General features: G+C 36.8%; 1 protein-coding gene across 10 annotated transcripts in view; it reads right to left on the reverse strand.

Moving 5' to 3' along the window:
• The window catches only part of PPP1R12A (protein phosphatase 1 regulatory subunit 12A), a 123,210-nt gene that overhangs the window by 49,481 nt on the left and 58,748 nt on the right, over window positions 1–14,981 (reverse strand). For all 10 annotated transcript variants that reach the window (XM_085221820.1, XM_010708460.4, XM_085221809.1 and 7 more), the window contains exons 3-4: window positions 11,251–11,369; window positions 932–1,091 (exon numbers count right to left, since the gene is read on the reverse strand). In XM_085221820.1, coding sequence (XP_085077946.1) covers window positions 932–1,091; window positions 11,251–11,369 — 279 coding nt within the window. The remainder of the gene's footprint in view (window positions 1–931; window positions 1,092–11,250; window positions 11,370–14,981) is intronic.

Consider the following 14,981-nt stretch of genomic DNA (forward strand, 5'->3'; position numbering starts at 1 on the left):
TCTCTCCTCCTAGGATAAGTACATGGACTGGACTACAGAAAAGACACTGGCAGAGGTTAAAAATAAGCCCAACAATTATAAATATAAACCTTTTACAGATGCACACTACTCTAAAATAAAAATTATTCTTTCCGACAAATCACCCATAACATCTAAAAAAGTTCTGTCAGTCAACTATGGCATTGACAAAGCTTTACAAATCTTAACGTTAGCTATACTTACACAGTGTGTGCTCTTTTTCATTCATTTTTACAACGTGTAACTATTACTAGTCCTGCCAAAACAGTCAAATACATTTATAATCGCAGTAAAGCAATGCATTATCAAATATGGTGTTCTTCTACTTCACTAAAAGCTTAAATGAAACCTCCATTACTGCATATTCGGTCTGCTATACTATATTACTGAAAAGCTATCTGTGAATCAGAGGGACACCAAAAGCCTGAAGACTTCCATGAATGACTTCAAGAGTCACGATCTTCAACAACCTCGAAAACAGCAGAATTCTTTATTTTTTAGGTGTGAAAGCCTTTAGTCTAGAACGTGGATTCTGCTCTGGGTATGCAAATTAACCCAGGCATCTTGAAAATACTCTTTAACTAGAATGCTAGCTGGCATTATAAAAAGATATTAAACTTGTTTACACAATTGGCTTTGGAAACGGGTAAAGATTTTTTGTCAACTTCCATTCTGAGTACTAAGGCTCATCATGTCATTCAGTTCACATTTTGAATGACATCTGGAAAACTAAAAGCATCAAGATTTATGAGTGCTTGAAAACATTAAATCAAGCTTCAAGGAAAAGGCAGTTCTAGAGACTGTAACAATTTCCAAATTTACAACCCTCAGAAGACAGATGTCCTACCATACCAAATCCAAGCTGCAATATCTCAACCAGGCAATCAAAAATTTCCATTTAAATCACACTTACTTTAAGACTTCTGTATAGCCCTTAGCAGCAGCAACATGAAGTGCTGTACCACCAGATTTCGCGTGCCTGACATCATTTATATGGCCACTGTTAAGCCACTGTCGTGCATCTCTAAGCATTATTCGCTCTTCTTCTTTTCGAGCTGCCTCTATATCAACCCCTAATACAGACACAAAGGGGAGAAGGAAAGAGAGGACACAGTGTTAGAATTCAAATACTTATATTCAATGATGCGACAGACCTTATATCACACTTCCATGATACAATAAAATTATGTGAATATTTACAGCTAGATATGAGTATCTTGAAGATAAACCCCGAGAACTTACAGAAACATCCATTGAAACATCAGTAACAGACTTCGTCTGCGTAACAGAGGTTTTACCAAAAGAAAAAAAATCTATAAAAACGAGCCCTCCAATTTTAAGAACTTTTACCATCACAATCACAATTTCTGAAGTGACACGTTACATTAAGAGAAGAAATTTCAAGTTTAATCTTACAAAGCCCCAAAGTATTAGTCTTGTCTGCATCTGTAGAAACCAGAAACTGGCTACAATTTTTTAGTAGAAGAAATATACAGAAAGAGGAACAGCTTAGCTTCTAAACATGCTGAATATTTACAAAAAAGACAAAACTATGTCTTTATACAGGGATAGAACTACATCTGCCATACTTTCTTAAGACTTTCTTGTTAAAAAAAAATATAGTCTTCAATCGCTATAAAACAGAAACAGTGTAATCTAAGTCTTTTGAAATCTCAAAATCTTGAGAGGAAAAGAAAACACAGCATGCTTTAAAGTCATTTTTATAGCACATTCTACAAAAATATCTCTGACGCTGATGAAAATGGACAAACACGATATAACGTTTACAATTACATACAATAGTTTAGACAGAAAGAAGGCTCAAGCTCTGAATACACAAAGCAAAATATGTATTTGTGAGCATTTTTTAACAGCTACCACACAGAGAGATCTAGAAAACACAGCAGAAAAGCGGTCTTTAGAGAGAATTATGCAGGAGTATTGCTCTATGTTGACTGAAGACTGACATCTTTGCAAAGAAAAAGGTCTTAAGGAACTGTGGTTATCATGAGCACAAAATACAACTGAGTGAACTTCTGAAAGTAAATTCATCAGTAGACCAACGTTCTTCAAAATGAACTCATGTATATGATCTGTCTAATCTTTAGATGCTGCTGTGCAGGGTCTTGGGAAAAATTTGCTGCTCCTCTGAATTTTTATTTTCTTTTGGAGCAAAACATAATTTTGTAATGGTTATCTGAAAGCATGCACTGATTTACTGAGTACAGTCACAAATTTCAACAATAGCCTTACACAGCCCATAAAGCACTAGATAATTATTTTTAAAATACTTGGGACAGATACAAAATCTCTCCTGCCTCTTGGTTCAGAATTCTACTTTCTTTCAGTATTTCCTGCAGAGGCTTCATATGTTCCCAAACTTCTTCTCCAGCAAGCAAGTTTGCATTATGTAACTTTTCTAACTGTCCAAGTAATCAAAGTAGAATATAAAGAGACCACAAACAAAACTATGGAAACCTAGAACAACTCTTTTCAACCTATTCTACCTAAATAATTAACTTTAATTAATTCTCAAAGCCTTTATAATGAAAAGCAATTTCAGGCTGTACAGTCTTTTAAGAAACAGAGCTATTCATTCTTTACAGACTGAATGAATACTCAGAATACAGGAACCAAACAAAATTCAATCTAACTCTTGCCTAACAATTGAGCTGAGGGTTAAAATGGTCTCCATTAAAGAAATTACCAACATCATAAATGGAAAAGAATAATACACAGATGATCATTTGTAGTGTAATGCATCATTCCTACTGCATAACATATGGTAAAACAAATTATAGTAAATCACCTACACCAAGTTTTACCAATTGTCTGACAAAAAAAAGCCAGATGTGGAGAAACAAACAGGCAAACTGAAAGTAATTAGGATGGCACTTCTAAAACACCCAGCAGGCAGTGGATGGCAGACTGAGATTTGTATTCTGGTACACATGAATTTGCATTTCCTTGATTATTTTCTATAGTGCTAACATAATAAAGTATTTCTCACTGAGAATGCCTTTGATTAATTTAGTTAATTACAACACATCTATTGTCATAACAAAAGCTCCAATTCTGCTTTATACAAGTGAAAAAAGGCACCTTCAAATGGCGTGCCCAAGTCAAAAACTTCACTGACGTGCAAACAGAATGAATGTGACGATTAAATGCTTCTGGAAATACAACATAATTTGTTTGGTGTCAGGTAACGTATGACAGAGCTGAAATCCCTTTCACACATGAAAAATGCCTGAACTAAAAGGAAGCTATAGAGCCTATTTCTTCCCTTTTGGTACATGCATAAAAACAAACAGTGCTGAGATCTAAACGGTCCCTTCAGAGCAAACTAACAAGAGATCACTACAGCTGAAGAAGCGTTGAGGGTTTCTGTTTGTTTGTTTTTGAAATAAGTAACTAGCATCTTTTTTTACTATTTGTAAACAATATGAAATACTATTACATTCAATTCAGCTGCAAGCTTCATAAAAAGGCCTGCAACAGATTTTACTTCTTCACTTCATTCCCATCGTAACAGATACTCCAAAGCAACAAATATGCAAACAGGAATTTCTTTGTAAAAAACTGTACATTAATGATGGACATAAAGATGCAACTTTACTTGGTATCATAAAATAACCGAGCAGGTAATATATAAGTATTTTAAGCAGTTGACTGAATTTCTACATTCACCCTCTTAACCCACAGATCAATCATCTCAGTCTTCGCAATTTAATAAACACAATTAATTTTGATTGGAAACTGAAGAAAAAATCTGGAGGTCAAGTCTGCAAGATGCAGGAAGACATAAACCATTGCTGCAGCACTAAGCAGAGTCCAAGGAAAAGCTGAAATATTGAAGGAAAGTGAGACAGAAATTAAAGAAATTGTTGTTTATGAAACTGCCAATTTCAATACAAGCCATGACAAACAAATCTGCAGACATTAAATTTTACATATCTAAAATCTTTATAAATCTGGTCAACATGAAGAATGAAAAACAGGAACTTTGAATCAATAACATTTTTATATCATATCTTCTCATTTCTCCAGAAGACTTTTGCAAGTTTTACATATGAACTAGTGCAAAGCATACATTTCTGGGGCCTCTGTGTTTGTTTGTTTTCCAGAATGACACAGCAGCACATCAGCAGACCTTGGGAAAACAATTCCCTAGAGTAAAATCATTTACATTTTACTGTTTCTTGCCAGACACAATTATGCAAATAAGGAGTTTATGTATCATGCTAGTTACAATTATGTCCACCCTCTTACTGCATGCCAGAGTTCTAAGTGAAAATACTTCTAGGCTCAAGTAACTTTTCCATGCAAACAATCCTACATAAATTCCTTTCAGTGGACAATTGCTCACGTGTGCTTGTTCTGATGTGGCTTTAGTGCACAGTGAGAATAGAGAAAATCCTTGACGCTGATATTCCAATGGCTCAAGCCCCAAACATAATTTTCACATACATCTGAAGAATTAATTATGTCAAAACCATAGAATCAAAGAATGATTTGGGTTAGAAGAGACCATAAAGCCCATCCAGTTCCAACCCTCTGCTGTTGGCAAGGCAATCACCCAGCAGCTCAGCCTGCCAAGGGCTCCATCCAACCTGGCCTTGAGTGCTTACAGGGATGGGACACCACAGCTTCTCTGGGCAGCTGTGCCAGTGCCTCAGCAACCTGAGTGAAGAACTTCATCCTAATGTCTAACCTAAACTAACCCTCTTCTAGTTTAAAACTATCCCGTCTTGTCCTATCCCTATCTATTCATGAAAAAATATCAGTGCTTTTGCAGAAAGTAATATTAAATATAGCCTCCCATCAGTATCACAACTGAATGCATTTGCGAAGCCCGAACAAGGCAGAACAGCTGCAGAGGACAAACATCTGCATTAATACTATTAGTAATTAAAATTATTAATTAATTATTAATAAAATAATGATGATTAATATCAAAATTATTAATTATTAATAATTAAAAATAAAATTATCAATAATACTAATAATTAGCTAACAAGAAAATTTCTGATCATGTTTCAACAGGTGAAAGTAGAAGAATCTTGCCAATCGAAAGAAAACCACTCACAGTACTAACTGGCAATTGGACTTTGTGACAAAAAAAAAAAAAAAGAAAAGACAGTGCTTTGAGATAAGCTAAATATTGCTCCCTTTATTAAATACAGAAAATGGAATATGAACGGCCTTTGTGATCCCTTATATGGACCTTCCTCCCCGCTCTTGCTTTCCAAACTCTGCAGTAGGGTATCAGGGACAAGAAGATAATGCTCGGCACACCTCCCGGCCACTTTCTGCATGCGGCCCGTAGATGGCAATGTGCGGCCTCCCAGCTCCAGCCCCGCTGGAGCCTTTGCTTACAGCTCTACTTTGCTTAACCTCTCTGGCTGCCTGACGACTGCTTAAATTGTTAATAATTCACTGCTAAATGCTTTCATTTTTTTCTGATCAACAAGTGCTATTCAACAGTTCTGACCTGATTTGATAATCCTGCACTGTTTGGTGAGTGTTCAGAGAAACTGAGCGTGAACCGAAATGCTGAATCATTGTTTCAGCGCTGCTCGGCCATATAAAGGCATGTTTTATAGATACTACAGGGAAGATCAACCCGCTTTTTACTTAATGTAGTTAATGTTTATATACAAACGTAATAGTTCACATTTTGTCCACATAAACAAAGTTGAATTAAGCAATGCGTTGCAGATAGTGTCACTGCATTCACCTATGATGAAGAACGAGGAACACCGGCTTCTGCTTCAAAAACAAGAAGCAATCTCCCTAACACACAGTAAGTGCTGCCCTGTATCATGAACTCCCGATTCACCTCACGTCACCTCTCCCCACTAACTCACCCCTCAAGAATGTCTCCTATAATTCAAAATAACTGCTCAAGCAGTTTAAAATAATTTTAAGAGGGCATCTGATGATAAATAACCTTCCATCACCAAAAAATCGCTTCAACCGTAATGCTTAACCCTACTCGAGACGCCAAGGAGTGCCAACATTTTAAGCCGGTGAGTTTTAAATATTACTAAAGGGGTAGCTGGAATTAAAGTGGTAGCCTAGCAAAGTGGCTCTCAAGTCTGTTAGCTTTCTCCTACCCCCATGAAAAGGCTTTACACTACTGGCAAAAGTCAGCTTCCTTAACTACAGCACACTGAAATACCGCAGAGCAGAAATACAGGGAATCATATCAAGAAATTGGAAATACTGGTATTTTTACTAAAGGTAAACATTTCCATGGATTGCAGTGACACCTATATACGTGGGACCAGCCCATGACAGAGACATTAGCCATATGGAGAGACAACAAAACAGGCCTAAGAGGAAGTATTTTGTAAAACAGAGGAAACATTTAAAACACAAGGCATGCAAAGATTATAGTTGTTCTAGACTGCACTGGAATAATTTCCACAGAATGCATAATTTTGCTATTTGTGAAGTGCCATGTTCATAATCATGTCAAAAAATCTCTGTAACTTTCAATGGTATGTTTACCTTCTCACATTTACCTTCTCACAAAGTACAATTTACCTTCTCACAAAGTACAAAATGAAACTAGGTTTTAAGCTTAAAAAATAATTAAGCCATTGCATGCACACGTTAGAAACAATATAATAGATTTATCTTATTATATCAAATACCAGAGACAATACCAAAACATCAGAATAGTGAATGTTGCAAAATTACTCCAAACTAGTCAAAATTCAGTACAAAATTTACTCCCACGTGAAAGTTTAGGTAGAAAAACACTTTCCCTACTGTAGAGTGCTGTGGCTTCACCTATAAGGCAGTCAGTCTATTAGTTCACAATGACAGCAAAGCTTATATCAACCAGTCTTTATATATGCTTCCCAGAATACAATGTGTCCTGGTTTAGGGGCCCGTGGCCCACAGGAGAATTTATAAGAAAAGAAGTGTGAATCAAGGGTCACAACTGAGAAGTGTTGCACAAGGACTCCAGAATAAATGAAAAAAGATATTAGTAATACATAAGCTATATTTTTTCACGTACGACACTCCTTATCATTGGACTTGTAAAACAGGAGATTAATTTGGGTAGATGATCATTTCCTCTCTAGGTAGTTTAGATTTTGGAGTCTGAATACTAGAACAGGATGAGTAAACATTCTGGATCCCTCTTTCTACTATGCCTGTAACATCATATAGAGCTAAATTGTATGCTGTTCTATAATTCGCATATGTGAATTTTGTGTTATAGTCAGATAAGTCTGTAAAATATAATTCAATGGTTTTAAAAATTGGTCAAAAATATAAATAAAGAGATGAAGATAGAATAATTGCACTATTGGAAGGCTCCGACTTCAACTCTGAAGCAGCAAAAAGGATAAGCTAACATGGTAATTCTCCCCAGATTTCCAACAGAAACAAATGTCAAACATCATCACTACAAAATATTTGAAATCACAATGAATCAGACTGATCTCTCCAGGCAATGTTCTGCCACAAAAAAGCCCTGTTGATGTCAACATGTAGGAAGCCATAATCAGAGCATTAACTAAGCAATAAGGGAAAAAAAGAAGCTATAGTGAATGTTTTATCTACACAGGGCTAAGACTTTTGTCACTTGAGTTTGTTCCTTTTCAAAGTAAATTTGCTTATGTTCCACTACCAGTAGCACTGAACTGGGGTTTAATGTTCCACAGATTTCACAGTTCATTTGTTTTACCTAAACTGTAGTACTGCTTTATGAGGAGCAATGCTAAAACATTTAACCATACGTACTGTCAAAGATGAAACTGTCACCATACATCAGTGTTAATTCCACACTGAAACAAACAAGTTATTTTAGAGCTTAATTTTAGAGCTTTATGTTAGAGGTCTAACAGCCAAAGCTAGGTAGAATATACACATATATGCATATAGAAATATACATACGTAACAATCCATATAGATAAAACAATTAACAAGATAAATTCACATAGAACAACACATACACGAAATTTCTAGTCTAAAACTCTGCAGAACTAATCTAGATAGGTTTAACTGCAAAAAATACCAATGTTACCAAATCCTGTAACAGACTTTTAAGTAAGCAAGCATTAAAACCACTTCCAAATATACCTATGTATATATAAATGTATATAGATATAAAATACGTCTGAAATTTTCAGTGAATTGTGGCATTTAGTTTAGACTGCCAATGCTGATTTTACAACTGGGCTGTTCAAAATAATTAAACTCAATAAAAAAATAAAAAATAAAAATAAAATCGCATGTTGATTTTTTACACTGTAAAAATATGCATTAAAACATGTAATTATATATATATACATTATCGTGGCTTCACCAGGGAAAGGTCATGCTTAACCAATCTGGTGGCCTTCTATGATGGAACGATAGCATTGGTGGACAAAGGGAAGGCAACCGATGTCATTTACCTGGACTTGAGCAAGGCCTTTGACACGGTCCCCCACCACATCCTTATTTCCAAATTGGAGGGATGTGGATTTGATGGGTGGACTACTCGATGGATAAGAAACTGTTTGAAAGGCCGCAGACAGAGGGAGGTCATCAGTGGTTCTATGTCAAGGTGGACAGGGGTCTGTCTTGGGACCAGTGCTCTTTAACATCTTTATCAATGACATCGATGATGGAATCGAGTGCACTCTCAGCAAGTTTGCTGACGACACCAAGCTGAGTGGTGCGGTTGACACGGTGGAAGCAAGGCATGCCATTCAGAGGGACCTCAACAGACTTGAAAGGTGGGCCTGGGTGAACTTAATGAGGTTCAACACAGCAAAGTGCAAGGTTTTGCACTTGGGCCGGAGAAATCCCAGACATCCATACAGACTGGAAGGAGTGGTCCTTGAGAGCAGCCCTGGAGAGAAGGACCTGGGGGTCTTGATGGATGAAAAACTTAACATAAGCCAGCAGTATGCTCTTGCAGCTCAGAAAGCAAATGGTATCCTGGGCTCCACCAGAAGAGGGGTGGCCAGCAGGGACAGGGAGGTGATCGTCCCCCTCTATTCTGCTCTTGTGAGGCCCCATCTGGAGTACTGTGTGTCCAGGTCTGGAGCCCCCAGTACAAGAAAGACAGGGAGCTGGAGAGGGTCCAGAGGAGAGTCACAAAGATGATCAGGGGACTAGAGCACCTCTCCTACAAACACAGGCTGAGGGAGCTGGGCTTGTTCAGCCTGGAGAAAAGAAGGCTGGGGGGTGACCTCACTGCAGCCTTTCAGTACCTAAAGGGAGCCTAAAAACAGGAGGGGAGTCGACTCTTTGAAAGGGTAGATAACAGCAGGACAAGGGGAAATGGTTTGAAGTTGAGGGAGGGAAGATTTAGGTTGGATGTCAGGGGGACATCCCTTCTTTACAGAGGGAGTGGTGAGGTGCTGGAACAGGCTGCCCAGAGAGGTTGTGGATGCCCCATCCCTGGAGGTGATCAAGGCCAGATTGGATGGGGCCCTGGGCAGCCTGGTCTAGTATTAAATGGGGAGGCCCTGTCTGTGGCAGGGGGTTTGGAGATTCATGATCCTTGAGGTTCCTTCCAACCCAGGCCATTCTGTGACTCCGTGAACTAGTCAATTACAGCCATGTCAGTAAAGTCAAATGCATCGAAATCCTCCTAAATCATTTAGGTTGATGTACAAGTTAGACATAACTCTCTAGCAAAGACTGACAACATTCTTCTGGAAAAAAAACAGAACAGCTGCACTTTTTTTTTTTTTTTACCCCCAAACCAATTAAAATAGACAGATGGTTGCACTCACACAAAAATATTCAAGCCTATCTAATCCGGAGTTCTTTATGTGCTCACTATAAAAACTGTCAATTAAAATTCATTTAACAGTAATACATGAGTAAAAGCCTTTGTCAAATCTACAGTCTTCTACATATTAGCACTTCTTATTTCCCTATTTATCATGCCACCCATTTTCTTTTTAACATTTGTTTTTGCTATTAAACAGGTTTAAGCATTCAAACTACATCATGGCAAAGGTTCAAGCAATTAATTGTTTACTACTGCATTATGTAAATCCCTCTTAGAGATATAAATTCTCTGTTACAAAAAAGTAACATTTTCATGGAGGAAGGAGGCTGTTAAGAGGGAGGAAGGTGGTTGGAAGTGACGGAGATGCAGATCCCCAGCACATCCCTCACAAAGGCTCTGTCTTCACTGAGTGCCATCTTCCTTCAGAGCATGATGCAACTTAGACCACATCATCTCATTTCTTGTACTGGGAGCTTTGGGATAGTAATGCATGCCTCATGTCATATCAGTAACGCATCGTCTTATATCATAAGACTTGAGACGATGAGACGCCATCTGAATATTCTCTCCTATGTGGAACAGAAAAACCTGAAACTTTCTAATAACTTTCCCTGGAAAATAAGCATTGAAAATGGGAAATAGTAGAATAAGGAGGGAAAAAGTATCAGAGAAAAAGGAATAAATATTCTTTTTTGAAGGCCAATCTCTTTTATAAAGTCAGCACTGCTAGATTTGCCCTACTAATTTTATAGGAGTATACTGCCCATATTTAGGATGTGCACTTTAAAATGAAACTATCAAAACGTGACACTTATCCATTAACTGTATGGTGCTCTCAGGTGAGCACAGAAACTACTGGAATTAATTTTTGTTCTCAGACCTAAAACAAGCGCAATTTAAGACTCCTTATCTTACCAGGTAGTTTCAGACATTTGGCATTGTGTAGCAGCACTCAAAAGGTCAAAACTAGATACAAAGGGTTGCTTACATGATGGGGTATAGTTGTTTACTTTTGGTTCAGTTATTCCAGGGTATCAATGGAAAGAAACAGTTATCTTCAGGCTGGATTCATCTCATCCTAAAAGGGACATCTGAGTCACTCTAGAAGTGCATATTTTCCTCTTCTCTAATGTAGTTTCCTTCAGTACAGATTTCTGGCTTTAAACTTAATCTAAACTGGGATAGATGAGTCTACGCTCCAAATGGATGGTACACCATCCATACTATCTAAATACCACTTAAATTCTGCTGTGTGAATGTAGGAATTCAACCAACATCTGCGTTCAGTACTTCCACGTTCTTTCTTCTGAAAAGGTTGGGATGAGCTAAAATGCTTGGAAGACAGCTTCAGCAACGTACACAGTATTAACAATTTTCTTTAAAAAAAGTTGACTTTAAAATCGTTAATTTATACATACACTTTCAAAAACATATTTAGCATTCAACAAACAAAACCAGCCTTTCACATTTAAAATTACCTTGTCTATTCACTTCATTCTGAAGCAGCTCTTCCATTGCTTCTTCTTCAGCAATATCTAATGGAGTGTCTCCTTCACTATTTACAGCTCCTACATGTGCTCCTTGACTAATTAAATACCTGCCAATAGAAAAATAAAAGTCAACTTTTTGGTAGACAAAAAGGGAGGGTGAATTTCAGCGCACTGAAGTTGATGCAGAAATAGCAGCCAGTAGGATATAGCATATAATAGATGCACACATGATACACCTGTACACGCATAATTAATAGAATAAACTATATTTGGTATATACAGAAAAACCCCTTCATGACTCCTTACAATCACAGAATGTCAATACGACTTTGTACTCTGTTGGCTCTTCAGTTTGTCACAAACATTTCCAAACATATTAAATATGTACTTGCATGAACTGGGAAAAAAAAAAAAAAAAAAGTAGCTATATGATGAATAAAAGTGAACACATAAACAATGGTCAAGACAGCATTTCCCATAAGCTCCATGTATTAAGCCACACCTCCTAGAACATCCATATTTAGTCATCTTTAGTACATCTTTCCAAGGGGTATCCCTTATGGCCTAGGAGATGAAGAGTCATCATTCTGAATGAAATAAGAAATTAATTCTGAATAAAGCCAAAATCACCTCTGCTGTCAAGTATTCACAAGGTTAGGTTTTGGTGGGGTAACAGGAGAGACAAAGAAACCAAACAGTACTCGGCATTCTGTTTAAGATACACTGTTCTTTATTTAAAGTACAACTGACTTAGGAGTCAGCAATCCAGCCTTACATACCTCCCGCCTTGCAGAATTTAATTTGTACTTTACATATACTTGTGGAAAACAAAACCAACAAACTAAAAGGAAATACTCAGACCTGAAGAACTAGTTACCCATTTGATAACAGATAAAAAAATCAAAAGTGCTTTCTTAACCTCACTACAGCAGAATGTTAAATTATGCAGGAATCGATCACAAAATTAATCCACCACTAATATAAACGCTTTAAAATATTTCTGTTTAACTACTGTCAGTTAATAATGACAGATTCCTAGCCTAGGATCATTTTATCCTTCTCTATATTCAACAACTCAGCACCTCATGTACCCTCCTACTTCTTTTTTCCAGTGTATGACTTAAATAGCACTTGCTATTAAATCTCTGCAATTACGTCAAGAAAAGGTAAGGACTAAGAGATCACAAACTGGAAATGAATTCCTAGAAGTGTAACTGTATCTCCTGGGGCATGTATCATCAGTTGCCACCACTAACTTTGATGTCAGTATGCTGTGCTGTTTTTATTCTATACTTCTTGGAAGAGCAGAGCTGTGAATCTTAATGTGTCTTGATCTTAAAGAATTAACTTTTGCAAGAATGAAAAAATAATTCAAAGTAACTGCATTTCTCAATGATACCACTTGCACAGTTTCAACTGTTACACAGAATTTCAGGCTATATATCTGATACACATAACTGCTACACAGGGTATTTGCTAAACACACAAAAATAACAATAGGGATATGTAACTTTCTCACAAAGTCAAAACTTTGGACTCAAAACCAAAGTCAACCACCAACAAAAATGTCCTTGTTAAAAAAATCCCATGTCGGTGTTCAGGTAATTTTCAATTTCCTTTGTCTAACACAGACACAAAAAAGTGATGTTTAATAAAACTGTTTTTACCTGTTTCTACTTAACAGTAGAAAATGAAGCTACTTTTGTAAGGAAAATATTTACCTCACTGAAGCTGTTAATTTTGTTCAACTAGTTCTAGGTCTGATGAAAAGAGCAGTGCATAAGAAAGCGTAGGTAGCCAAGAAAAGGCTGCAGTAGCACTTCACAAAGTTATTTAGCCATATGAACGACTTTGTAATCAAATGATCCTTTAAAGCAGAACCCAAAACCGAAGCAGCTTACAGACCAAAATGAGACCAGCAGGGCTTTGGGACCAGTAGGGCTGGAGAAGTGGAATTACTGAGTTCCCCTCTGCATATACTTACAGGGTTTGGTTTTTACTGGGGCAGCGAAAGAAGAACCAGCTGATGAGTTTGAAGGGATAGAAGAACTAGGAGAAAGATGACTCTTTGGAGAAGTGAGATCTCCATGGTGATGATGGCCCTTTCCCAGCCTTTTTTCAGCTGCTCCATCTAGGCACTCCCTCTGCTACCCCTACCCCATAAATCAATAATGAAATAGCAACACAGTCTAAAATATTATTCAAATACCAACTTTTTAAATACAACTTTCCAATTAAGCAATGAGAGTGATGTTTGTTCTGCCTTCTGCATCATTCAGTGACAGACGATCCCAACCCAAACAAGTTTATGCATTTGTTTATTTTCCTTGACTGCAAGAGTCATTTCAGCAAAGTAATGGCATGGTTCAGATGGTGCGTGAAGTTACCTCGGTGCCTACAGCATCACAGCTGTAATTGGGAAACCTAGCACTGCCAAGAGAAAGGAGAACTGTTTCAGACATGTAGGAAACCTGACTGCATCACATACGGAAGGGAGACAGATTTGCTAGCTGAGAGCAGGAGATCGATGCTCTGTGTTTTTAGGACACAGCTGAGCCTACAAATAAGAAGGTTCATTTTCTTTTTTTTTTAAGCCATCCTCCAAACTTTCAAACTTTCACGTTAATTGAAACTGATAGTATGATTTCACATATGGGCATCTTTGACATCATCAGAATCATTAATTCTGATACCATACTAAAATTTTCACCTGTTACAGCATATTGTTCTGTGTAGGTTTGTGTATTAAAAAGTCATCAATGTTTCAAACTAAAAGAACATTTACTGCTTTTTAAAATCTCTAAGGCTACTTCAAATTTCCTTTTTCTAAAATAAGTAAGCAAAAACTAGCTTAAATTTCCTCCACTGATATTTATTCGATACAGCTACATGGTATACAAAGAAATTAGGACAGTTTAATAAAAATCTACAACCATAGCCTTTGATATCAAGTCCAGAAAAAGATGCTTTTTGCCAGGCTGAATGCAATGGAAACGTAAAAATCTACTGGATTCTTGCAGTCATCTCCTTATGAAACCTTTTGCAATTAGGCAATTAAATTTGTATCTTTTGTAATTCATTCATTGTGACGTTCAATAGAGAGCTACAAAAGAATAATTCCAGAAAATATGACTGTTAATTTACACAATATTCTTGTAAGTGCTATTCAAAATATAAATAAAAAAGAAGGAAACAGTAACTTGAGCTGTATCATGCTTATTTTTTGGAGCTAAAGCTTTCAAACATTGATATTCAAGCTAAAGCATCTCTTCCAGATACTTCTGTTGTCTAAGTAAAAAGAATTGCAAGTATCAGACAAATATCAGAAAAGACAACAGCAGGAAAATAAAATTGTTTGTGATACTTTTGCCCTGATGTTTCCATGACAAGCATTATGCAGCCCAGGTAAGACTGGAAGAACAAGTTTGCTTTGTGATTATGTTCTATGAAGGTAAAAATACTTCCATTTGAAATCTGCATTTTAGGAATCCTCAATATTCCTCAATTGAAGTACAGAGTGAAGTTAGCAACCTTGAAAAATGTGAAATATTTACTTTAAATAATTATTATGCAACCCAGACCCTCCTATCACTTGTCAAAAATACATTTCAGTGCTTTTTATAAAAGATTGGAATCTCAGCATCTCTGAGACAACAATTAACTCCGTATGAAAGCCAAACAGTACTAACCCAAACTAAGCTCAGGAACTGGAAATTAAA

Source organism: Meleagris gallopavo, chromosome 1, assembly GCF_905368555.1.
Source record: "Meleagris gallopavo chromosome 1, MGAL_WU_HG_1.1, whole genome shotgun sequence".
Lineage (NCBI taxonomy): Eukaryota > Metazoa > Chordata > Aves > Galliformes > Phasianidae > Meleagris > Meleagris gallopavo.